The sequence below is a fragment of the Rhinoderma darwinii genome, chromosome 3 (genome assembly GCF_050947455.1).
Source record: "Rhinoderma darwinii isolate aRhiDar2 chromosome 3, aRhiDar2.hap1, whole genome shotgun sequence".
NCBI classification, from domain to species: Eukaryota; Metazoa; Chordata; class Amphibia; order Anura; family Rhinodermatidae; genus Rhinoderma; species Rhinoderma darwinii.
Window position 1 is genome coordinate 209,636,784 of NC_134689.1, and position 25,772 is coordinate 209,662,555.

The 25,772-nt window shown below is 39.2% G+C and overlaps 1 protein-coding gene across 3 annotated transcripts in view; it reads left to right on the forward strand.

Annotated features, from left to right (window-relative positions):
- Positions 1-20,256, forward strand: part of PHTF2 (putative homeodomain transcription factor 2) — a 102,069-nt gene extending 81,813 nt beyond the window's left edge. For all 3 annotated transcript variants that reach the window (XM_075857342.1, XM_075857343.1, XM_075857341.1), the window contains 9 exons: positions 1,767-1,985; positions 4,185-4,313; positions 6,144-6,416; positions 9,151-9,282; positions 10,322-10,408; positions 13,987-14,142; positions 14,967-15,062; positions 15,758-15,883; positions 17,064-20,256. In XM_075857342.1, the coding sequence (XP_075713457.1) occupies positions 1,767-1,985; positions 4,185-4,313; positions 6,144-6,416; positions 9,151-9,282; positions 10,322-10,408; positions 13,987-14,142; positions 14,967-15,062; positions 15,758-15,883; positions 17,064-17,084 (1,239 nt within the window). In that variant the 3' untranslated portion in view covers positions 17,085-20,256. The remainder of the gene's footprint in view (positions 1-1,766; positions 1,986-4,184; positions 4,314-6,143; positions 6,417-9,150; positions 9,283-10,321; positions 10,409-13,986; positions 14,143-14,966; positions 15,063-15,757; positions 15,884-17,063) is intronic.
- The last annotated feature ends 5,516 nt before the right edge of the window (positions 20,257-25,772 follow it).

Sequence of the window (25,772 nt, forward strand, 5' to 3'; positions counted from 1 at the left end):
TACGCGCGCAAAACGCACACGCTCGTGTAAATCAGGCCTTAGTCTGTAGGACAGCGTGCAGGGAGGGAGCTGCCTGAAATTAGAGCAGGGAAGGACCTGTGAACATAGAGGGGTGTGGCAGTATGCAAATAGCTGAGATGGTTTGGAAGAAGGGGGGGAATGCAAGCTGTCTCCTCAGATGCAGCAAAGGATCATGGGTATGGTGGGTTACAAGTAAGGAAAAGAAGCAAGGGATATAAACAAACAGAGCAGCAGTGACGATGGATTTCAAACAGAAACTGGTTAGAAGTTTAATAGGGGGTATTAGAGAAGGCAAACCAAGGCTAGGGGACACTTTTTAGAAAAAATATTAATTCCTGGACAACCCTTTTAACCACTGTTTCTTTAATTCCCACTGTATTGGCACTCGTCCCACAATCTACGTACATAATAAAAATCCTTGAGGGGAGTATTATACTTCTATCATCTTGATATGCCATGCTATAAGCAGTATCTGCCACCACTGGGTGACGATCATGATCGTGAAACAAGAAAATACTGTTTTTTTTTTAAATTGTTCTTCCGTGGTTACATTATTATTTTTTCCATATTTTTACTAAAATTGTTCTTTAATAATTGCATCATTTGAATATTGACCTATTGGGTTAAGCGCACATTCGGCAGTAGTGGTGTGACAGTTACCAGACTAAAAATTCTGCAGCACAAAAAGATCAGTCACGTTTGTGGTTTTTGTTACTTTTCTTCTATAGAACTGCATGGGCTGTTCCCGGCTTATTTTTATTAATTTTTTTGCCCTATGAAATGTTTTGTGACCATCTTAATTTATTTTTTTTTTTTGTAAAATCCAATTCAGTAGCATAACATCAAGCTGCTGATGTAAAATCGGTGTTAGCTGTATATTACAGCTGACACTCCGTGGTAATGTCCGGGTTTAGAAAAGATTGCAATCCCAGCTATTTAACCCTTCAGATGTTGCGGTCAATAGTGACCAGGGCATTTACACACTTTAAACAGCATTATCTCCACCGTGACGCAAAAAAATAAATCCAAAGGAAAAGAAAAACACAAAGTTTTTTTCCACTTACAAAATGCTTTACTATGAAAAAAAAAATATTATTAAAAAGAAAAAAATACACATAGTTGGTATTTCTGCAACCAACGTACTGTAAAATGCGCTGTAAAAAAAAAAAAGCTATGGCGGATTAAGGTTTTCTTCAACCTTCTGAAGCTTCGTCGATGGAAAAACTCTTTAAAAAAAAATGTGGCAAAATATGATATAAAAAAGTGTTTTTATTGTACAAAATTAGCAAAACCTAAAATACAGCTATATAAATTTGGTATCGCTGCAGCGGCCCGCAGGATAAAGTTAAAGTTTTATTTATACCTCTATGTTTAAGCTTGGCAGTGGATTAGCTGTGCAAGTATGCTAAAGCATTTATTAACGTGCTCTTTTTTGCATTCTCTTTGGTATGGGCCATATTCTTCTCTTTTTCACTGTCTTTTCAAGCTTACTCTCTTATAAATTAATATAGAAAATTTAAGAGAAATGAATAAGTAATACAAAGTATATAAAATATATAGGTGTCCTTCATTTTTTATTTTATAAAACCTCTGTCTTCCTTTTATAAGCCAACTAAAAATGTAATACTAGTAAGAATTTTTAGATGGCTCCTTAACGATATAACCTAATTTTTCCTGCAGATTGAGCAATAAATATTTATGCTGATGTATTACACAAATGTTGGATAATGAAAATACTCTTTTAGGACCTTCAAAAATCAGGAACCAGTTGTAGTTCTCGCTGCTCAAGTTCACGACAGGACTCCGAAAGTACCCGGCCGGAATCGGAAACAGAAGATGTTCTTTGGGAAGACCTACTGCACTGTGCCGAGTGTCGCTCTTCCTGCAGCAGTGAGACCGATGCGGAAAATAACCATGGAAACTTGTGTGTGAAGAGGGAATTCAGAGATGATCCATTTCACCAGGTAAAATAGTTTTCTTCCTTAATATTGGCTGTTGTAATTCGATGCACTTGTATTTCTATGTTTTTTACTTTTTTTATGCTCGATTGTAGGCGTGACAAAGAAAACGTTTTATGAAAGGGGTTAGGATTAAAAAAAACAGGTCTGCTTTCTTCAAGAAACACTGCCACACCTTTCCATGGGTTGTATCTGGTATTTCAGTTTAGCTCTATTGAAGTGAATAGGGCTGAGCTGCAATACCCCACACAACCTGCAGACAGGTGGGATGCTGATTTTGCAAGAAAGCAGCCATGTTTTTCTAATCCTGGACAACCCCTTTCCAATACCAATCAAATGGTATCTACAAATCAAGACTAACATGAATTCTTTACAAATGGTCTTATTCTGTATCTTGTCCATTATGCTGTAAAATCCTCTACCTAACTAGACCAATATTTATGGAGCTTATGAGCATGCTTGTTAACTATTTCAGCTGTGTATCAGTCCTGTTACATAGTTAGTACGGATGAAAAAAGATACATGTCCATAAGGTTTAACCAAGGGATGGGAAAGAAGGGAAGGGATGAAACAACAATTCTACACATTGACATAGGAGCTAATATTTTTTCGTTCTAGGAAATTATCTAAGCCTTTTTAAAGCCATCTACTGTCCCTGCTGTGACCAGCTCCTGCGGTGGCTATTCCATAGATTCACAGTAAAGAAGGTTTGTCGTCTCTGGCCATTGAACCTTTTTTTTCTCCAGACGGAGGGAGTGCCCCCTTGTTTTTTGAGGGGGTTTTACATGGGACAGGTTTTCACTAAATTTCTTGTATGGGCCATTCATATATTTATATAAGTTAATCATGCCCCCCCTAGTCATCTCTTTTCAAGGCTGAATAGGTTTAATTCTTTCAATCTTTCCTCATAACTTAGATTCTCCATGCCCCTTATTAGCTTCGTTGCTCTTCTTTGTATTTTTTCCAACTCCAGGGCATCCTTTCTATGAACTGGAGCCCAGAACTAAACTGCATATTCTAGATTAGGCCTCACTAATGCTTTGTAAAGTGGTAATATTACATCCCTGTCCCGCGAGTCCATGCCTCTTTTAATACAAGACAATATCTTGCTGGCCTTTGAAGCAGCTGATTGACATTGCATGCTGTTATTTAGTTTATGATTCTCAACTAGTGACTCCCCCAGTGTAGCTCCCCCTAGGACATATGATGCATGCAGGTTGTTGGTACCCAGATGCATAACTTTACATTTATCTACATTAAACCTCATTTGCCAAGTGGATGCCCAAACACTTAGTGTGTCCAAATCGGCTTGTAATTTATGAACCTCTTCCATAGACTGAACAATACTACATAGTTTGGTGTCCTCTGCAAAAATAGAAATAGTGCTATTATTCCCATCCTCTATATCATTAATAAATAAGTTGAATAATAGTGGTCCCAGCACTGAACCCTGGGGTACACCACTTATAACCGGGGACCATTCAAAGTAGGAATCATTGACCACAACTCTCTGGATACGGTCCTTGAGCCAATTGTCAATCCAATTACAAACGATACTTTCTAAACCTATAGTCCTTAATTTACTCATTAGACATCTATGAGGGACCGTGTCAAATGCCTTTGCAATGTCCAAAAACACTATATCCACAGCGGCCCCTCTGTCTGGGCTTCTACTCACCTCTTCATATGGTTTGGCAACTTCTGTCCTTAGTAAAACCGTTCTGGTATGTCACTTATAATAAAAAAAATTGTCACATACTCCTGTATATAGTCCCTCAATAGCCCCTTAAACAATTTTCCAACAATGGATGCTTTCTGGTCTATATATTTACCCGGGGGAAGACCTAGAGCTCTTTTTGAAAATAGGCACCACATTTACCCTGCGCCAGTCCCCTGGCACTATACCAGTCACTAGAGATCTCTGAATATTATGAAGAGGGGGACAGAAATAACTGAACTAAGCTCTTTAAGAACTCTAGGGTATAACCCATCTGGTTGTTTTATTTAACTTCACTTGGACCATATCTACATTCAGCCAATTATCTATATTAATTGATGTATTAATAGCACTGGCACCGCCTACATTAGCTGCTCTTCTATTCCGTTGTATGCATCCACTAGGCTGTAACGGTTTCATCTGCTGGTAACATTTGCACTCTATAGTAAGCACATAATTTTAACATGTTTTCTTCCTTTCCTTTATAGAGTAATTTGCCTTGGCTACACAGCTCTAATCCAGGCCTTGAGAAAGTCAGTGCAATAGTGTGGGAAGGCAATGACTGCAAGAAAGCAGATATGTCTGTTTTGGAGATTAGTGGAATGATCATGAACCGGGTAAATAATGAGTATCTACAAATTTGTGAACTTTTAGTAAAATATTTCCCTTTGTAAACATTTTTAAAGTGAAGGGTCCACAAAAAATAAAGTAATAAAGTGAATATCGTAAAATATAATTTAAAAGTGGAACTTTCTTTTAAAGAAGCACTCCCACAAAGTTTTTTTTTTATTCTCTGGCCGGTTGGAATGGCACATTATGTAAATGGTGGTGAAGTTAATCTTCTTACCGGTGGCTGTATTTGTGAGGTATCCACTTCCTTCTGGTCCTCAGCTGTGTCATGTGACCAGCAATCGGACTCTCCAACTGCCACAGCATCTCCTGTGCGGACAGGAAGTCAGTTTCTCCATTCATTCCTATAAAACGCACATCGAGGCTGTGATAGTAGGCAATATACTCGAAGGGCAATATACTGTAAATGTGCTCATCTGATTTTATAGAAGAGAAACCTCCCCTTTAAGTGGCTGAACAGTACTTTTAGTTATGGCTGTATTGAAAGGTTAAAGGACTGTGAAATATCTGTCTGTGTAACAGGATTACTGTCAAAATCTAGAAAAGGCAAAAAAGTGTTTATGTCCACATAGTATAGACATTGGAAAGCCAAAGCTGCTTACTGGAGCTGACATTGCTCATCGAAATAGATGACTTTCATACACCTCAGTGTAGAAAGATTACTGAATATATTTTTTGCACATGTGGCCTAAACACTAGTTTTAGAGATACTTAAAGGCTATGTACACCTTTTGACATAGTTGGTTTTGTTTTTTTAAATAAAATTGTGCATCTGTGTGATTGGTGCAACTTTTTAAATACATTTTATTAAAAATTATTCTTACTTTTTGAGATACAGCTGCTTTGTATTCTGTATACAGAGCAGCTGTATTGTGCGCTGAGACCTGAATTTGTCAGCTCCACGGGTCTAACTGGTTCAGTGACCACGTGTCCTGCATGTTTTGAACACGCCGCATCCACCTGTTATCGATCACATCTAAGTTATGAACTTCAATGTGATCGTAACTTCTCGAGCATATCTAAGACACGCAGGACCCGCTGTCACTGAACCCGTCTGTCCCGCGGAAATTATATATTTTTTTTAAATAAAATTTATTTAGGAAGTTGCACCAACCACAATGATGGACATTTTTATAGAAAAAAACCTGAAAAAACAAAACTATGTCAAAGGTATACATGGCCTTTAGGGCAATCATAATTAAATATGGTAGGGAACCTACTTCAGTGAGGAACCATTGCACCAATAATCCGTTAAGAGAAACACCGTATCATCTTTTCAAGTCCTTATGTTTCCAGACCCTTTTTATGTTGCTTCTCAATCTGATAATTTCTTTTTATTTTAGTCTTGATAGCTAGCATAGAATGGGGCAGATTTATTAAGACTGGCATTTCATACAGGAGTAAGATGCAGCTAATTTATTAAGAGGTGCTCACCTCTTTTTATAAATTTGTTGCAAGTTCTGCTGTCCATGCGCCCAAAAGTGAAATCTACGTTCGCTACGAGCTGGCATAGATTTCAGCTCTAATTTTATGCCAACTTCTGGCGTAAATTATAGAAAACTTTACGGGCAGCGGATGGCCCTGCCCCTTCCGCTAAGCCACAACTACTTTTTTAAGTGTTATGAGCAGTGGAAAATGCCAAAAAGTCACAAATGATTTCGCAAATATGGCATGCACCATAATTTGTGACTGTTTAGCACCGGAAAACTGGCGTAAAGCCCTTAATAAATTTACCCTTTAATTATGTATAACTGGTTTAATGTGTTTATACAGGTTTCAATATGCAATGGAATTAAACCTTTTGTACTTGTTTTCAGGTTAACAGCTACACACCAGGAATTGGATATCAGATGTTTGGAAACGTTATCTCTCTTATTCTCGGGTTGACTCCATTTGCCTTTAGACTGTCAGAATCTAGAGACTTGGAGCAGCTGGCAACACTTTCTGCCTCTGAAATTTACAGCATTGCTTTTGGTTCCAGCACAGACATCATGGTCATTTCCATGGTGGTTATTAGTTTTGTTGTTCGTGTTTCTCTGGTCTGGATTTTTTTTTTCTTGTTATGTGTAGCAGAGAGAACGTACAAACAGGTACGTATAACATAAAGTTATAATGGCTGGTAAAAGAAGTCTTGACTAAATGGAAAAAAATGAAAATTTAGGGTCTATGCACATTGCTATATTACGGATCCGTATAATACACATCTGCAGACTGCCATGCACCTCTACAGTATTTCTGTGTTCCTCCGAGGCCTGCAGGCTTTTTTCCCTCACATATTCCTAGGGAATCCAAAATTCTCCCCTAGACATATTGCATGTAGGGGAGAATATAGTGCATCACAGAACCACAGGGACTGTGTGTACTATCGTACAGGGTCTGTGCACATAGCTTTTTATTCCATGTGCATGGACCCTAACATAACAAGGGCAACATCCTTCTTTGTTTTGTTTTTTAATTTTTATTATATTTTTCTGAATGTGCATCAAATATTTTTTTAGATCTTTGCATACGTTCAGATGGTCTTCGTGTTAAAATAAAGTGCATAATTTTCCATCACACCTGAAAGCTGCCTATAAAAATTCATATAGTGGGCACTGATCGAACCACAGCACAGCCCCCCAAATTGGATCTCGATGCTTATTTCCTTTAAGATAAGTCAGCAAGATGTGTCTGGTGGTTCCAAGACGGTCGCCAAGTCCTGGCAAAATCAGTTGAATTGGCAACCATTGTCTAATGTCCCGAGTGCAAATTCTTTGCAAAGCATTGTGCGAAAATAAAGCACCCTTGTTAATTGGGTCCACACAAAATAATTTAAAGCGGTATTCCCAACTTAGACATTTTGCATCCAGCGGTGGAAGCAAGCTGCTGACTCCAGGTGGGGACTAGAGGAGAGGGGGCGGCACATGGCAGTTACGGAAACAGCCGAGCAAGCGCTACATAACTCCCATACAGGAGAATTGAGAGAGCTGTGCATATGCAATAAATGTCCTAAGTTGGTAATAACTCTTTAATAGAAGTATTTTTATTGTACCAGTATGTTAAATAAGATCCTTAGTAAATTACTAAGTGATATGTTTTTTTAACCCCTTCACGACCAACTGCCGATGCCCCATGCAGTTGCCACGTGTATAAATGTTGACAGTCTTGAACGGGGTTTAATGAGTGCAGTGCTCCTTCAGTGTGAGCAGCTCTGCACTCTCATGTCTGTCAGGACTTTAATAGCCTCGGACTACAACCCCCACCCAATGTTGATAGCGCCACACATAACCCCAGGTAGATAGTGCAAAACCCCCTGCAGATAGCGCTACCTAAGCTCCCTCTAGGAGCTCTCTGGCTAGAGATTCCCCTCCTAGAGGGAGCCCCCGATATCTCTCCATCCTTGCTGTAAATAGTGCCCCTCCTGTAGATAGTGCCACCTAAACTCCCACTAGGAGTGGAATCCCCAGAGTCAGATCGCTCTGTGCCGGGGATTCCGCTTCTAGAGAGTGCCCCTGATATCACTGTCCACCGTCAGGGGCTCTCTCTAGGAGCGGAATCCCTGGCTGACACTCTGACCGGGGATTCCGCTACTGGAGAAGCGCCTGGCGTCGCTGTCCATATATGGACAGTGACGTCAGCAGCTCTCTCTAGGAGCGGAATCCCCTGTGTCAGATCGCTCTGTGCCGGGGATTCCGCTACTGGAGGAGCCCCTAGCGTCACTATACATATATGGACAGTGACGTCAGGGGCTACTCCTGAAGCGGAATCCTCGGCCACAGCGCTGCTGAGGCAGGGATTTCGCATTTAGAGTTAGCCCCTAAAGTCACTGTCTATATCCCCGGCCAGATGAATTTTGCTCCTAGGGAGCTACAGTGGGGCTATTTACAGGTAGGGGGTGCCAGTTACGGGGGGTGGAGCAATCTGCAGTGGTATTGCATCACTATCTACCTGGGCACTGTGGTGTTTTCAGGTGGCTGCGATAAAAAAAACCCGAACGTATAAAATCCATTTTTTTTTTTAACGTCCATGAAAAATGGATGGCAAATGCCGGGGAAAAACGGTCAGACGGCTGGGAAATGGATTCAAATTTTGATACCCAGTTGATGCATTGTTGCCCTTTTTTTCACGTCGTGTGAATATAGTATTTATAGCTCTCTTATCCGCTCACAGCGATCCAGGGTAACTGTGTGTGTGTAGATGGATAATATAGAGAAATACATATAAAAAATTACAAAAGTGTTTTTTTTTCTTTCATATTTTTAGCCATTTGTCTGCTCATAATAAAAATGAAAAACATTAATTAAACTAATCTAGAAAATTAAAGCCTCATAAGTCTTGTAAAAAACACAAAGTAAAAATATTTGTGATATTCAAAGCGGTTGCAAAGATATCATTTAAACAAGTGCATATCAGAAAGGGAAAATTTGACCTGCACACGGGTATCCATGACCCTTGGTCATGAAAGGGTTAAAGTAATTGATCTGAGTGATGTTATGACATCTTACTTTTCACCTGACTCTACTTCACGGAAAATGTTAAGTAATCCGATTATTGTCAGTCATGAAAGTAATCCGGTTTAAAAGTGAATATGCCAACTGATTCTCATCTCCATTATGAAGTCTATTCTTTTAGTAATATAATGTGACATTTAATTGACATTTTTCACTTGTGAAGAACAAAAACAAATCTTTGAATCCGATTTATGTGAAAGATTTTAACAGGAACGGGAACAAGGGTGAATAAAGTAGTATTTCCTGCAGTATGCTTTTTCTCATGACGTTTCTGCTAGAGAAATTGCTTTATTTGCTGTGGAGTTACAAATCATTTTAACTTCTTTTTTTACAGCGATTTCTGTTTGCAAAATTATTTGGTCATTTGACTAGTGCCAGAAGAGCTAGAAAATCTGAAGTTCCACACTTCCGTCTAAAGAAAGTCCAAAATATAAAAATGTGGCTTTCTCTTCGTTCATACCTAAAGGTAAGTGAAGTGCACTGCTGCAGTTCATGTCACATTCACAAAAAAAGTGATTCATCTTACAGGCAAGGTAAAACATTGCTGATTTTATTATTTATAGTTTTGTTATCATTTAAAAGGGTTTTTAAGTTTTATGTAAATAAAGCATAATCACTATATAAATTAAAAGTTTGTCGACTTTCAAATATACTTTTTTTTCATTTCCTTGCCATCTTCAAAATATTTGTTTGCTTTCCGTGAATAATCTAGACAATGCACTATGCGCTAAATACATCATCAGCAGATGGACAAATCTAACTGGTAGTTTGCTACAATGTATCAGTCTGAAGTTCAAGTTGTTCAGCTCAGAGCGCATTGCCTAGACCGTATACAATTGTATGCATTTCTCAGCTGGGAGAAGAACTGTGTGTAGGCGTTAGCAGTCTCTGAATGTCAACAATACGTTCTCATTCGCTGACCATAATTAAAGATATTGAAAATGTTGACAAAGTTAAACGAAGTATATTAGAAAGTTGTAGAAATTTTCATCTATTTAGTGATTTCAGGTTTCCAAAACCTGGAAAACACCTTTTTTAGGGAATAAAGACTCTAATCAAAGAGTCCTAAAGAAGGATTATGTGTGTGACAGGACTTGAAGTACGCAGTTCATGCGCAAAAACCTACTTGTCTGAATTAAAGCAGTTCTGCAAAGAAAAGTTAACGAATGTTACTCGGAGAGTGTTTGGTTTTCCTAGTTCCCTAAATAAATGCAGTAATAACTCCAAACAATATTTAGTACTCTGATTTCCGTCATCCAATAATTCATGTCTTTTAACGATTCATTTTGAAAATGTTCGGACAAATATATCATAATATGGGGCATCTGGTTCGGGGCATTGTAGTTAATTACACTTAGGAAAACATGTTTGTTTTATATGTCGATGGCTAGATCTAGAAGACCGTAACGCAGTGAGAATGTTTGAAGTTTTTCTACTTCTATAGGTTGTGTGATAATCCTGAAATCTACTAACCCCAGGAACATTTGTGTATTTTCTCCTTACAGCGGAGAGGCCCCCAGCGTTCAGTTGATGTAATAGTTTCGTCAGCTTTCTTACTGACCATATCCGCAGTGTTCATTTGCTGTGCACAGGTAAGAGGTTTTTCTTCATGATACTCAAGAACCTCAGGCTTGATTTGGTCACTAATGTTTACCATTGTGGTAAACACAGAAGTCTTCGGCTATGTTTACATCTGCGTTCGTTATTCCGTCGTTCTGTTCAGTCAGCGGAGCAGAACAATGGAATAACCAGAAGCATCGCATCCGTGGCGGCGACGGAACGGACATCACTGGCGGCGATGGAACCCATTGACTAATGAAAAAAAAAAAAAAAAGAAGTAATACTTAATTTTTCCTTCTGGGGAGCTGCAGGGGAACTAAACACTTGCTTTCAGGTCCCCCATCGGGACACTCTGTGATCAGCTGATCATGGGACCCTTCTAACAAAATTGAGTTGTCCAAAGTAAACAGCCTTTTTTTAAGTTTAATTTTTAACTTGGTGGCAAGTCATCAATACAGATCACCAGCAGTTTGGTAGATGACCGGGAGAAAGTCCATAGCATTCACGGACCTAATTCTTCATTATTTTCATGAATAAAACCCCAGTGTGAAAACAGATCTCTCCTGAGAACGGTGATGGAGACTGACGATTTAGTGTGAAACGATCGGCTTTGACCTTCACTTACATGCTGGCTTATGTTTACATACTGTATCTCTTGTCTTACAACCTTATCTGACCTTCATTATACTGCGGTACGTTAGCGGTTGTGTGCTCTGGTTTTACCTCTGATACAAAAACTGCCACCTATTTTGTATGACAAAACACACATCTGTTCCCTGTGGCTATTGCAGTGGAAAGGATTGAGTCGCATGATAATTCTCACACTTGTCTCTATGGCTTTTACTTTATACATTTCACATTAGCCTTACTGGATTTCAATAAACCAGTCTCTCCTAATTGAATGAAGTGCGTATATATAGATTGTTTTATATATGAAATAGGTTTCTACAATATTATTTTAAGTCACAAGGCAAAAATTGTATTAAAACGCTTCTAATATTAATGTGAATGGAACTCCTACGTAGAGCCTTGTACTGCCGTGTAGTATTTCTCTAACTTTGTATTTAACGTTACTTCGTGGTCAGTACAGTCTTTTATACAGTATGTGATGTTGGTCTGCAGTAAGATATTCTTAAATCTTTGTTTATATATAATTAAAGAGTCTCTGTCACCACATTATAAGTGCCCTATCTTGTACATAATGTGATTGGCGCTGTAATGTAGATCACAGCAGTGTTTTTTATTTAGAAAAACTATCCGTTCTGAGCTATTTTAGCTTTATGCTAATGACTTTCTTAATGGACAACTGCGCGCGTTTTACTATATGACCAAGTGGGCGTTGTGGAGAGAAGTGTATGACGCTGACCAATCAGCGTCATACACTTCTCTCCATTCATTTACGCAGCACATAGTGATCTTACTAGATCACTATGTGCAGCCACATACACACAGACTAACGTTACTGAAGTGTTCTGACAATGAATAGGCATCACCTCCAGCCAGGACGTGATGTTTATTCAGAATCCTGCCACTTCGCTAACGTTTGAGTGAGATTTACAGCAAGGCAAGCGTAATCTCGTTTTACAGTTTACAGCGTAATCTCGCGAGATTATGCTTGCCTTGCTCTAAATCTCACACAAACGTTTCCGAAGTATCAGGATTCTGAATAGACATCACGTCCTGGCTGGAGGTGATCCCTATTCAGTGTCAGGACACTTGAGTAACGTTAGTGTGTGTGTATGTGACTGCAGAAACTAGAAAGATGCCTCCAGCTCACCTTTTGACTGGACTTGTATTGTGTAGTCCTTGCGCACGGGTCCTCGTGGCGGCACACGACTGGTTGATTATTTGTAGAAGAGAAGAGAGATGGATCCAGCGCTATATTGCTTAAAAAGAATCTTTTTCTACGTTTTAATTATCTTCGTTAAAATTGGATAGATGGCATAATAATGATGTCCTGCAATGCTGAAAAAATGGAGTGAAGGTAGATAGCCTACGCGTTTCGAACGCTTCCTGCGTTCTTATTCATGGCTTGTGATATGATGTGACTGCACATAGTGAACAACGCAGGATCACTATGTGCTGTGTAAATGAATGGAGAGAAGTGTATGACGCTGATTGGTCAGCGTCATACACTCCTCTCCACAACGCCCACTTGGTCAAAAAGTAAAACACGCCCAGTTGTCCATTGAGAAACTCATTAGCATAAAGCTAAAATAGGTCATAACTCCGTCAAAAATGATTGTTTTTCTAAATACAAAACACTGCTGTAATCTACATTACAGCGCCGATCATATTATGTACAATATAATGTGGTGACAGAGCCTCTTTAAGCTTCATAACTTAGATGGATGCTGAAGCATTAGTCTGCCATCTAGTGAGGAAAACTGGCGCTTTATTCTGCAGGTACAATGAAATTCTGAAATCCCAGGCTTCTTAATAATCTGGCATCCAGCTTTTAGAAACCGAATTATGTTGGAGAGGTGTACAGCCAGTGTGGCTGCTCCTTCAGCACTAAAAGGCAGCCATGTGACAAAATAGGCTGGCAGAGAGACTACAAAGTTTTAATGTAATGTTCTGAGTTGCAGAATATCCCTGCCCATTATACCAATAATATAACAAAATGTGGAAATATATATTTTTTAAAGGCTATGTACACCTTTTAAATGTTTTTTTTTTTCTTAATTTAGATCAATGTGTTTGGTGTTTCTCCTTGACTTTTTATTTATTTATTTTTTCCTTTTTACGATAGAGCTTCTATGTATCCTTTATTCAGGTGAACTGACGGCTCAGCTGAAAGCGGGTCCTGTGTTTCTCTGACACACAGGATCCACATAATAAAGATCACATCTAAGTCTAAGTTATGAACTTAGATGTTATTGATATTAGGCGGATCCTGTGTGTCAGAGAAACACAGGAGCCGCTCTTAGCCAAGCCGTCAGTTCAGCTGAACTGCCGGAAGTGGTTTCATTCTGTCAAAGCCGATTCCATGTCTACAGGATAAATAGAAGCTGTATAGTAAAAAGTATGAACATTTTTAATAAAAAAGTCAATTTGAAAATGACTTAAAAACACATTGATTTAATTAAAAAAAGGTGACCACAGCCTTTAAGGACAGCCAAAAACCCTTGTTTCTTTGCAGATAAGAATAAATTACTTTTATTTTTAATGTGTTTTAACATGTAAATGTTTTTGGTTTTTTTCTACTGGATACTGTTTTACTTTTGAGTTTACATAAAGTGCACTACAAGACCAGAATTGTGGACTTCATGTTTAAACTACTTACACTGGTGTTCGCTTCCATTCCTTCAGGTTTCCACTGGACAGAATAGTTTAGCCTTCTGTGCTAATCTACCCAGTAAAAAAAGGGAACCTGACGGATCCTGTCAACCGGATCTATTATGGATCCGTTACAAAACTGAAACCATGACGCAGTGTGACCAGAGCTTAAGAATACACTTGCCTGACTTTTGAAGTGTTCCTCCATGGGTGCTTGTGGTTGCTAAAATAACATGCAGGCTACTTTTTAAATAATGGCAAGTTACACAATGAACTTTTTATTATCGGTTTATTCTTTCTGTCTCACATTTTTATGTTGTCATTTTTCTAGCTCCTTCATATTCATGAAACCTTTCTGGAGTGTCACTACAACTGGGAACTAGTAATTTGGTGCGTTTCATTAACTCTCTTTTTATTGAGATTTGTTACACTTGGATCAGAAACCAGCAAAAAATATAGCAATACCTCAATATTGTTGACCGAACAGGTAAGCGAAGCCTTTTCATTCATATGTAGTGTAGATGGCTGTAATTTGTAACGTAAACCCTAGATTATCTGAACATCTCTTCCTGCTCTTTCTATTATCTTTCTCATGGCGGGCTATACTAGTTTGGATATATCAGGAGTGAACACAGTTCCATGGTAAAAGTTGCTGATTTGGCCCTGATGGGCATTGAGTGCTACTTTCTATACATGAACACCAGATACCTGCATGTTACCACCTCGATTTCCTTTCCTCTGTAATTTGCCTGTTTCTTATATGTTTAAATCGAATGAGATTATACAAAAATATGATTGGCGTAGCAAAGTAGCATATTATACAGAGGAGATTATTGTATTTTTTTTTCAAGAAGGTATCCTTTTATGAACTCTTATAAGCAGTGACAAGTCATCCATGGTTTAAAATGGCCATAGATGTAGTAATTTTCATATCAAATATTTTTGATCTGTACAGTCACTTTAAACGAACATGATCTCTCATGTATGACCTGATTAATCATAAAAGCTTGTCTGATCATTTCCTATAGAGTCCAAGGATTACATTTTTTGTGATCGCATACAATTATTTAGTACTCCTATTGTATGAAAACCATTACTTCTTTGGACATTTTTAGGATCTGCCTTTCCATTCAAATAGAGGAGTGGAGCTACTGTAAAGCAATAATGTGTTGTACAGGAAAACGTTAATTCCTGCTTCATGGTTTAATAAATGTTGAATGGTTGTGGAAAGTAAGCTTTATTAAACTGATATCACATTCACAATGGCACGTAATAACAAGCCGCCATGCAACAATTTGCTTTATTAAACAGATTAATTTGTACTTGAAAATGGAGAAGAAACCGAACAAGAAGGAGGAGCTGACACTTGTCAACAATGTGTTAAAATTAGCTACTAAACTGTTAAAAGTAAGTGATCATCAATAGAAATATCTAGAATTCTATATTTGGGTACTTTATAACATTAATCTTTACACTATGCTAATAGAGAAGAGATGGAGCAGGTTCGGTGGGAATGTCTGCACGCTTTACTTGTTGTTTTCCGTTCTTCCCATGGCGATCACAAGCTTTCTTTATAAACAGTGCTACATATGTTCCTCTTATTAATAGCCGTAACAGCTGTAATGGGACTTATCTCTTGTATAATATTTGAGCGCCAGCTTGCTTGAAACATTGATGGCAAGAAACAACCGTAAGCTCGCTAGGCATCTTTCCCCAAAGGGTTACGCTCTGGTTCTTGGATGAATGTGAGAACTAATAGAAGTTACACAATTGTTTCAGCTCCGAGCAGCTTTAGGGCTTGTTTAAATGTAACAATAACCACACTGCTGTCCCTTGTGGATCTCTTTGTATTTTAAAAGAAAAGTAAGATCCGATCCTGGAGATGAGAGCAGAATAATGCTTTTATTTGGCAAGCTGCAGCCTTCTCCTATTTCGAGGATGTGTTTAAAATGCAAATGTAACATCTAGTGAGGCATGTTAATGCTGTCCAAGATTCAGAACTAGCAGAATGCTTCCTTATAAACGAGTGTTAGGTCTAATGTTAGGTTTTTATGCTGATTTTCTAGCAAAATTGCTTATGTTTGTTTGTTTTTCTTTCTAAGGAATTGGACAGTCCCTTTAGGTTATATGGTCTGACAATGAATCCCCTACTTTACAATATCACCCAGGTGGTTATTTTGTCAGCTGTTTCTGGTGTTATTAGTGATCTGCTGGGATTTAATCTCAAGGTAAGCTTTCTACTATAAGGAGTTTTCCAGTTTTATGTCATTAAAGCATACCTATTGTTTTTATTTAGCAAAAATAAGTTAATCATGTGGATATATAAAATATGATACCACTTTCCCCTTATGACAAAAGTTATATTTTGTAATTCCCTTTTCCATAAATTAAAGGTGTTTTCCAGCCGATAAAAATTGATGACCTATCCTCCGGATAGGCCATCAATAGCTGATGGGTCGGGGTCCAACTCCTGGGACCCCCGCCCATCAGCTGTTTTGTTTCGTACGAGCGCTGCTTTCCCGTCATTTCTTGCTCACTGTCAGTGTTTGACACACATTTAGTGGCGATTCATAGGTATTGCAGCCTTTTCTCTCATTCACTTCAATTGAGCTCTGCGGCGCCATCAAAACAGCTGATTGGCGGGGGTCCTGGGATTCTGACCCATCACATATTGGTGGCCTATCCTGAGAATAGGCCATACATTTTTATCGGCTGAAAACCCCTGTTAATTCAAAGGAGGAGTGGAATGCTCCTGCGTCTCTATAGCTCTCTTTCTTTATTTCATGTTTACATTATTTTAGCCTTCTCTGTGCTGTGAGAGGGCAGGAGGAACTGGTATAGAAATACACGGCAGTCATGGAAAGAGATAAGAATTTTCAAGGCATACAGTGGGATAGAAAAAGGACTTATAAATAAATTACATTTAAAAAAAAAAAACAACCGATGAAACACACAATCTGTGGCTGTAGTTCAAAATTTAATATTATATCCAAAGTCTTAGGCTGGGTTCACACGAGCATGTTACGTCCATAATGGACGGAACGTATTTCGGCCGCAAGTCCCGGACCGAACACACTGCAGGGAGCCGGGCTCCTAGCATCATAGTTATGTATGACGCTAGAAGTCCCTGCCTCGCTGCCGGACAACTGTCCCATACTGTAATCATGTTTTCAGTACGGGACAGTAGTTGCACGGAGAGGCAGGGACTCCTAGTTATGTACGATGCTAGGAGCCGGCTCCCTGCAGTGTGATCGGTGCGGGATTAGTGGCCGAAATACGTTCCGTCCATTACGGACGTAATGTGCTCGTGTGAACCCAGTCTTACTATCATGCATGGTGTTTTAGCTTGTACTATTTTATGGTTAATAATTTTGTTTGTTTTTTTGTTTTTTTTCTTTTTCACTCCAGTTATGGAAGATTAAATCATGACGCTGAACAGAGGGGTTTTCCACAAGTTCTCTGGAGCACGATTACTGACTTTCTGGCATAAAATAAGCTGCCTCACAACGGTTGCTGTGCTTAGGTATAGAAGCTGAGGCCTGTGGCAAGACTTCGTTTTCAAAACTGAAGTGTTTACGTCTGACTGACTTGTGCAATTCCTTTATTTATTTTACCTTGATAGTGTTTGGATTTTTTTTTTTTATTCTTTTAGCCTTTGGTGTACAGCATTCTTCTGTACATCAAGACAAGGTAACCAGCACCTCTCTGGATACACTCCCCAGCTATTGGAGAGTTACGCTTGAGGCATTTGAGACTTTTCCTCATGGTTGTGTGAAAATCTAGTGGCAGGAATATAAAACGGGGAAATATGACAGAAATGGGCATTTTTAAGTTGTCCTGTATTGAGGAATAAAGCCTCCAAATTGTATTGTTCCTCAGTTTTGTCAACTGGTAGGAAAAGTTCACGCTGCCTAAGACGTTTTCCCAGGATTCATTCTAGAGAACTCGTCAAGCTAATCGGCCTTGTTGGAATTTGAAATCAACTGTTACATTTTCTTTGGGATTTCTATTGATCAAGTTTATTCATTATTAATTAACAAGATTGGATGTAATTTGTTTCCTTAACCAAAACCTGGTGAGCGGTTTAAGGGGAGCGATCACTGTTTGTTTTAATCTTCACGTCATGTGGCTAGGTTATCAATATGAAAACAGCCCCGTGCCGTGACAACCTCTTTAAAAGGATCGCAAATGGAATACCATCACACACTTAAAGACTAATCCATTCGTGACTCCATTATAAATGGAAGCCATGATGCTTGTATAAATAGGGCCTCATACATGTCACAATCGGTCAATAACTACTAAAAATAGAAACACCATGTAAGTGCAAACAATGGCCCTAAAGAGGACTTTCATTTGGTATAAAGAAAAAGAAACAATATATATAAAGCATATAATGAGTTGTTTTCTTCCCTCAGATTTTTTTTTAAAATTATGTTTCTAACATGACAGCTTCTATAGGGTGGTCATTAAATTTTCCAGACGACTCTGGATAAATCTGCCTTGTTGTTGATATTTTGCTTGTTTGTGATTTTATGTTTGAATCAAATAAAACATCAACGTTCTAGGAGCTGTAATGGCTAACATTTCCTGTTGTCAATGTTGGAAACCTGTTCTCTAAGGGTAGGTTCACACTGAGTTTTTTTGCAGGCAGAAAATCCGCCACAAAATTCTGTTTGGAATTTTGAGGGAGATTTTGCTCTGCCTGCACGCTGTTTTTTGCCACTGAGCGCCGCAGGCAAAAAACCCTTGTGAAATACGCTTTCTCTGCCTCCCATGGCAATGGGAGGTCAGAGACATAAATGCCTGAAGTTGGGGCATGTCGCTTCCGCCTCCCATTGAAATCAATGGGAGGCATTTTCGGACGGGTTTTGGTGCGGTTTCTGCGTCATAAAACATGTAAAAAGAACTCCGTGTGAACTTAACCTAAGAAGCAGCTGAATAAAACTCCAAAACCTTGAGGGGAGAGAACAACTCGAGGTCCGGCATTTGTGGTAATTTATATATAAAATATCACGAATTACAGCTGAAGGATGTGTGATGTCAAATATTTCTTTTATTCTCATCCATCCAGTTCACTGTTCATTTTTGAGCATCTGCTGTTTTGTTATGTATTATTTTTTATTATTATTTTTTTTACATTATAATTGCACTATGCACTATCCCCAGCGGTTTTGTTGTAGATGTCTGCATTGATTCCAGTAGGATATCACTTGCATTTTTTTAATGAAAAAAATAATAATTAATTCTCAAAAAAAAAATAACACAAAATTGGTTTTGGCCATTGATATATGGAAGAAACACGAACTGAAAATACAGCCGAGTATTGCGCCTCATTAGTAAGATTAGCGTGTGACTACACAGATGGGCCGTAGTGATCATTACGAGCCTATCACAGGCAATGCCGATGTTATGTATTATTGCTACCATGCAGTAACGTTTGCTTTTTCGGGTGGGGGAAGTTTTTTTTTAAATTTTATTTACATGAGCGAATATGTGATGGCCTCCTTTAAACCTTCCACTGATATGGTTTTGTCTAAATTGTTAAAACTACGTTTCATAAAGCCGTTGGTAAAGCAATAACTGTACTCGGTTACTATTCTGTCAGATTTGTATTATGAGATGTACTTGTGACGAGTATATTTGCCTATTTGCAGTAATATGGATTTGATTACCTGCACCTCTTTACTGTTACATTTATTTGTAGTTCTTTAGGTATTAGTTGAGTTTCATTATATTTATAAACTTTTGATTTTTGCTACGTCCTATCTATACCAATGCAATCCCCCAGAAATGCAGGGGAACATTTAACAACTGTATTTATGTTGAGCAATTTTTTCCTTTTTTGAAGTATTAACGTTTATTTGGGGGAAATGCAAGCTCTTTTAATTTGCACCATAGATAGGTTCAGGATATTGTGAGTGCCAAAAATGTCAAAACGTACAGTGTTTCTTCTAAATGTCCCTATTTGTAAGGGTGAATTTAAGTTCCAGTAAAGTTATTGCGTTTTCTGTTCTGCAGTATTGTCTTTGAAGTCGTAAGAAATATCAATTTAGGATAATTTTTTTTTTTTTTCTGCATAATAAGAATTTGTACCAGCATTTTAGCAATACCAAGTGAGACATAAAAAATATTATTGGCAGCTACTATGTATCGGAATGGCAGCTTATTACTAAAAGTAAAAAGCTGCAAATTTCAAGCATTCTGGAATCGGGTTATTGTTAGATCTTTAACAGTCAGAGCAAGACACATTGGTTTATAATGCTGGAACCACTTGGGTTTAGCTGGATGTTGACTGTTAAGATAAATCAGGACTGCGCCAACCCACAAACTGGCATCTTTTTATTATAATATGGTCACAGTCTCCACTCTGTATCTTATTTTAAGATGCAGCATTAGACAGTAGCTATAAAAAGACACTCAGGTTCACACCAGTCCACAAGGTAAGGTACCCGTAGAATTCAAGCCGTCATGGAAAGTGCAGGTCACAACCTAGATTCTCTTACTCAAGTTTTCATTCCGAGCCAAAACATTGCTGATATTGAATGAATAAAACTGGGTTCACACGAGCGCATTACGTCCGTAATGGACGGAACGTATTTCGGCCACAAGTCCCGGACAGAACACAGTGCAGGGAGCCGGGCTCCTAGCATCATAGTTATGTACGACGCTAGGAGTCCCTGCCTCTGCGTGGAACTACTGTCCTGTACTGAAAACATGATTACAGTACGGGACAGTTGTCCGGCAGCGAGGCAGGGACTCCTAGCATCGTACATCACTATGATGCTAGGAGCCCGGCTCCCTGCACTGTGTTTGGTCCGGGACTTGCGGCCGAAATGCGTTCCGTCCATTACAGACGTAATGTGCTCGTGTGAATCCAGCCTAAAGGTTGTGACCTGTTATTTTCCTCACTGCTTTGCTCATCTCTGTTTTGTGCCGCCTTTCAGCATTTCACATTGTTGACTGCAGACAGTGCATGTTATCGGCCCTAGACCTGGTGACAATCATGATGTGCATAAAATGAAGGACTGGAGCTCCGTTAAATAGTCTTTTATTTTCTGTTGAGAACTTCAAGTGGTCCCGTATGTTAATATTAACCATGTGGTTTTTAACATTCAGTTCTACTGAGTAGTAGTTTTCATTATTGTAGTCCATGGGGAAAAACCCCATCAAAGGGTCAAAAATATGGCATACTTTGGTTGTGGTCTGTTGAAATTGAGTTTAGAGAGTTGGTAATATCATTCACAAACATATAAGTAATGCTGAATATATTTTGTTGGCATTATTTGGATTATATAAACCAGTTTATTTCAAGGGAATTACTTAGTCCCAACAAAAAGAACGGTCTATAGTGTGTGTATCTATTTTACCAACATATTTAATAATGATCCTGTCCGTTTCATTGGGTTTACTAATCAGACAGGAGGATATTTTATACTGGTTTGTTCCAAAAAAACACTAACGTGCTGTGAAAAAAATTACGTTTGGTGCCCTGGATTTGCCTGGAATTTCACCCATTGCAATGTAAAGGGTCAAATTCACGGCAAAGTACGCAGCTCAATATGCATGTGGATTTTTCCACTGTGTGGAACGTGGCCTAAAACATCTGATGTCTCTTTATGAAGATCTGCAGAGGGCTCGCTGTTTAAACCAATGAGACATCAAGACATCCTCAGATATGCTCGGTAACGCCACATCTGGTCCCTCACTTTACTGTGAAGAAGCAAACATTGCACCCAGTTTTTCTAGCCTGTTGGGAAATCTTTTTGTACAGTATTGATCGTGTCTGATGATCTGGTCCAGAGAAGACTTTATTAGTGGGTACTGTGAGATGCAGTGTGCAGGACGGCATCTCTTAAAAATAAGACCGTAAATGATAACCTCTAAGAAAAACCCTGTTTGTTACAATAAAATGTATTTATAGAAATGGCTTCTTTAAGGCTATGTTCACACGGGGTATTTTGCAGGAGGAATATCTGCCTCAAAATTCCGTTTTGAAGTTTGAGGCAGATATTCCTCTCCCTGCACGCCGATTTTAGCAGAGTTTTTCACCCGCGGCCATTGAGCGCCGGTGGCATAAAACAGCGCGAAATACGCTTTCTCTGCCTCCCATTGAAGTCAATGGGAGGCCAGAGGCGGAAACGCCCGAAGATAGGGCATGTCGCTTCTTTTTCCCGCGAGGCTGTTTTACTGCTCGCGGGAAAAAGACGCCGACGCCTCCCATTGAAATCAAAGGGAGGCATTTTCGGGCCGTTTTTGCCGAGTTTTGCGACGCGGTTTCCGCATCAAGAAACTCTGCAAAATACCCCGTGTGAACATAGCCTAAAGCGGCACTATCACCATGCAAAGAAAAAACCCACAAAAAACAAACTTGTACAGTCCAATTCTTCTTCTTGATGCTGGTTTCACAAAATACTAGTTTTATGACCGTATTAACCCCTCAACGGAAAGACCACGCTGATGTGAACAGGCCCTTAGGCACATGTTTCACTGACAGAAGAAAATGGAAATTAGCGAAGTGTTAGAAGAGGGCCGCTTTTTTGTTTATTGTAGATTGTTGATGCACCCTAGGCCACACAGGATCTTATGTGTTGATCACTGAGTGACCAAGGATAAAATGTATTAACCCATAACCAGCCCTAGACCACCAACATTTTTGTCAAATTTCGTTATTCGCACCTGACTGCAGAAATAGTTGTCTGGGCAGCACTGCATGCGACCCATTTCTTGTACATCATGCAATATTTCTCTGAGAATGTCACAAGGCTGAGACATTGTGCCGTTTTACTGAATCCTAAATGGACAGACAACTTTTAGAGATGACACTCCATTTCTCTCTCATTGTTGAAGTGGGGTCTGAAGTTACAGCAATCGATTTTAGTTTTAATATGGGAGAAGTTGACTATAGGTGTGTTTGAAGTCGGTTGACGTGTAGGGAAGCTCATGGAAAATCCTGAAAGTCTGGAGAAACTATTGCACTTCAATTGTCGCATAGTAATTTGATCCCATTTTAACCGTTTCTCCGAATTCAAAAGGATTAGCAATAAGATAAACCAGGTATAAGAGTACTTAGACTTGTATTGCTTCCACTGTTTCACATTTCCAGAAGCAATGATCGCTGCATTCAATCTATGTCTTGGTTTTGACTGTATATAAAGTCCGCACTGTTACAACCAGCATACATAAAATCCCACACTGGGAAGTCGGTCTTTAGAGACTGAAAATAAGAGATGGTAGATCCAGTGTTTGAACAATAGAGGTGAATGTAGGTGTACGTCATGTATATATGTAGTACTCTGTTCTTACTTGTGCATTCACCGGTACAGCAATCTCTGCAAAATACATTTATTTCCTTTTTGTAACGTGTTAATGACCAAAGTGCATTCTGAGAAGTGGAGAGAAAGGGTTGACTTTATGCTGATTTGTTGATGTGCTGCAATTCTATTATTATGTGTCTGTCGTGTTCTAGGTCTTGATATCTTGATAAAAAAACATTTTATAAAGGCGTTTTTCAAATTCGGTACAAGCATTCACTGAACTACATTTTGCACAAAGTATATATTTTGAAAACAAATGTGTGAATAAATCTCCAGTTATGGAAAATGCTGTCAAGCCTTAACGCTAAATAAAACCATGAAAAACATATATATGTTGTGTTGTTTATTTAATAAAAGCATTTTGCATAGCATGGTATTTGTCTATATAGTTTGCATACTGACTCTTTATATGGGGAGGAGATGTAGGTATTGTGCTAACTAGTGCTCTCTAAATGGGGATATTACACATTATTATGACCACCAGCTAATGTCCAGAGTAACCCCCGTGTGTAGCACTGACAACAGCTAGACGGGCTGAGAGGGACTCAATAAGGTGCTGGTAGGTTGTCTCCGGTATTTGGAGCCATGCTGACTGCAATTCATCCCATTTTAAGGCCTCATGCACACGGCCGTGCCCGTAATTATGGCCCGCGGGCCAAAGTATGGGAGCACAGCCTATAAAATCCGAAAAGTAGGACATGCTCCATAATTCCCAGCACGGTTCTACAGCACGGATGCCCTTCTGTAGCGATACGAAAAGGTGTCCGCGACCAATAGAACCGGACGGTCCGTAGTTGTGGACCGTATTGCTGTCCACAATTACGGTGTTTTTTTACGGTCATGTGCATGAGGCCTTACTGGAGGATGCGTGGGGGAGGATCCATAGAGAGAACAAGATGACCAAGGTGGTCCCACAGATGCTCAATTGGGTTCAAGTCTGGCGAATTAGGGAGCCAGGGAAGTATATGGCAGTATTGAACATTGTATTTGGGTACTAAATAGACACTATTGCGGTATTAAGTGAATTTCTAAAATGGGTGACATCAGATTTCTCTTGCGTTGCTGTTTTCTTTTTATATTATTATTTGTGATTTTATGCAATACATGGTGCAAATTACCACAATGCAGTGTATTATGCTGTCATCTTCCATTGTGATGGAATATAGCCTTGGGGGAAATTGGTTAAAATTTAATTGACCAAGGGAAACCCCTTACAAGGCTTGAGAAACCATGTTTAACCCGTTAGTGACCGCCCATTAGTGTTTTTACGGCAGCCACTAACGGGCTTTATTCCTATGCAATATCCTTTTTACGGCGTTGCATTGGAATAAATAAATAGAGCAGGGAGCCGTTAAATCGCCCTGCCCTAACGGGCGATTTCGGTATCGATCTCGCTCGTTTAACCCCTCAGATGCGGCGCTCAATAGCGAGCACCGCATCTTCGTGGTTTTAGAGTGAGGGAGGAAGCTCCCTCTCTCACCCCACCGGCACTCTGAGTAAGAATGCAGGGTGTCGGTGGTTTCTATGGCAGCTGGGGGGCCTAATAAAGGCCCCCAGGTCTGCCACTAGTTATGCCTGCTAGGCCATGCCAGAGGCATGTCCTAGCAGATGCCTGTCCGTTTTACACGGGCAGGCAAGTAATACACTGCAATATAGAAGTATTGCAGTGTATTATACAAGCGATCAGACTATCGCATAGTGAAGTCCTCTAGTGAGAAAATGTAATAAAGTTTAATAAAAAAAAGTGAAAAAAAAATGAAAAACACTTTTTTTCCCCTTACAAAATGCTTTATTAAAAAAGTTACACATATTTGGTATCGCCGCGTCCGTAACGACCCCAACTATAAAGTTATTACATTAATTAACCCACACGGTGAACGCCGTATCAAATAAAACCAAAAACCATGCAAGAATTGCTGTTTTCTGTGAATCCTGCCTTTAAAAATTTTTTATAAAAAAAAGTGATCCAAAAATATTTGCTTCACTTTATAGACACTGCTCTGACTCGTCGAGGCATGGACTCCCAGGATGTCTGTAGGTATCCCATGGTATCTGACACCAAGACAATCAGCAGATCCTTTAAAGGCTGTGTAGACCTTTTGGTGTTTTTTTTAAATTTTTATTGTAATGTAGGAGTATGGTGCTTATTACCGCTATTGTAATATACATTACTTAAAAAAAGTTGTACAATTTCAGCACTGCAGCTTCTATGTATCCACTTTACAAAGAAGAGGCATAACGCTGATGTAAGCCAAATCTGTCTATGAGGTGTCACGATTGTGACACCTCATCTAACCCTGAGGCTGGGTTCACACGACCTATTTTCAGACGTAAACGAGGCGTATTATGCCTCGTTTTACGTCTGAAAATAGGGCTACAATACGTCGGCAAACATCTGCCCATTCATTTGAATGGGTTTGCCGACGACCTGTCATTTACGCGTCGTCGTTTGACAGCTGTCAAACGACGACACGTAAAAATACAGCCTCGTCAAAAGAAGTGCAGGACACTTCTTTGGACGTTTTTGGAGCTGTTTTCGCATAGACTCCAATGAAAACAGCTCCAAAAACGGACGTAAAGAACGCCGCGAAAAACGCGAGTTGCTCAAAAAACGTCTGAAAATCAGGGGCAGTTTTCCCTTGAAAACAGCTCTGTATTTTCAGACTTTTTTGGTCACTACGTGTGCACATACCCTAATACTGATCAAATCTAAGTTGATCGGACCCAGTGGTCTGGCCGTCAAAGTCGTTCAGGTACTTAAACTTTGTGTGTTGGAAGCAGGAAAAATAGGCAAGTGTAA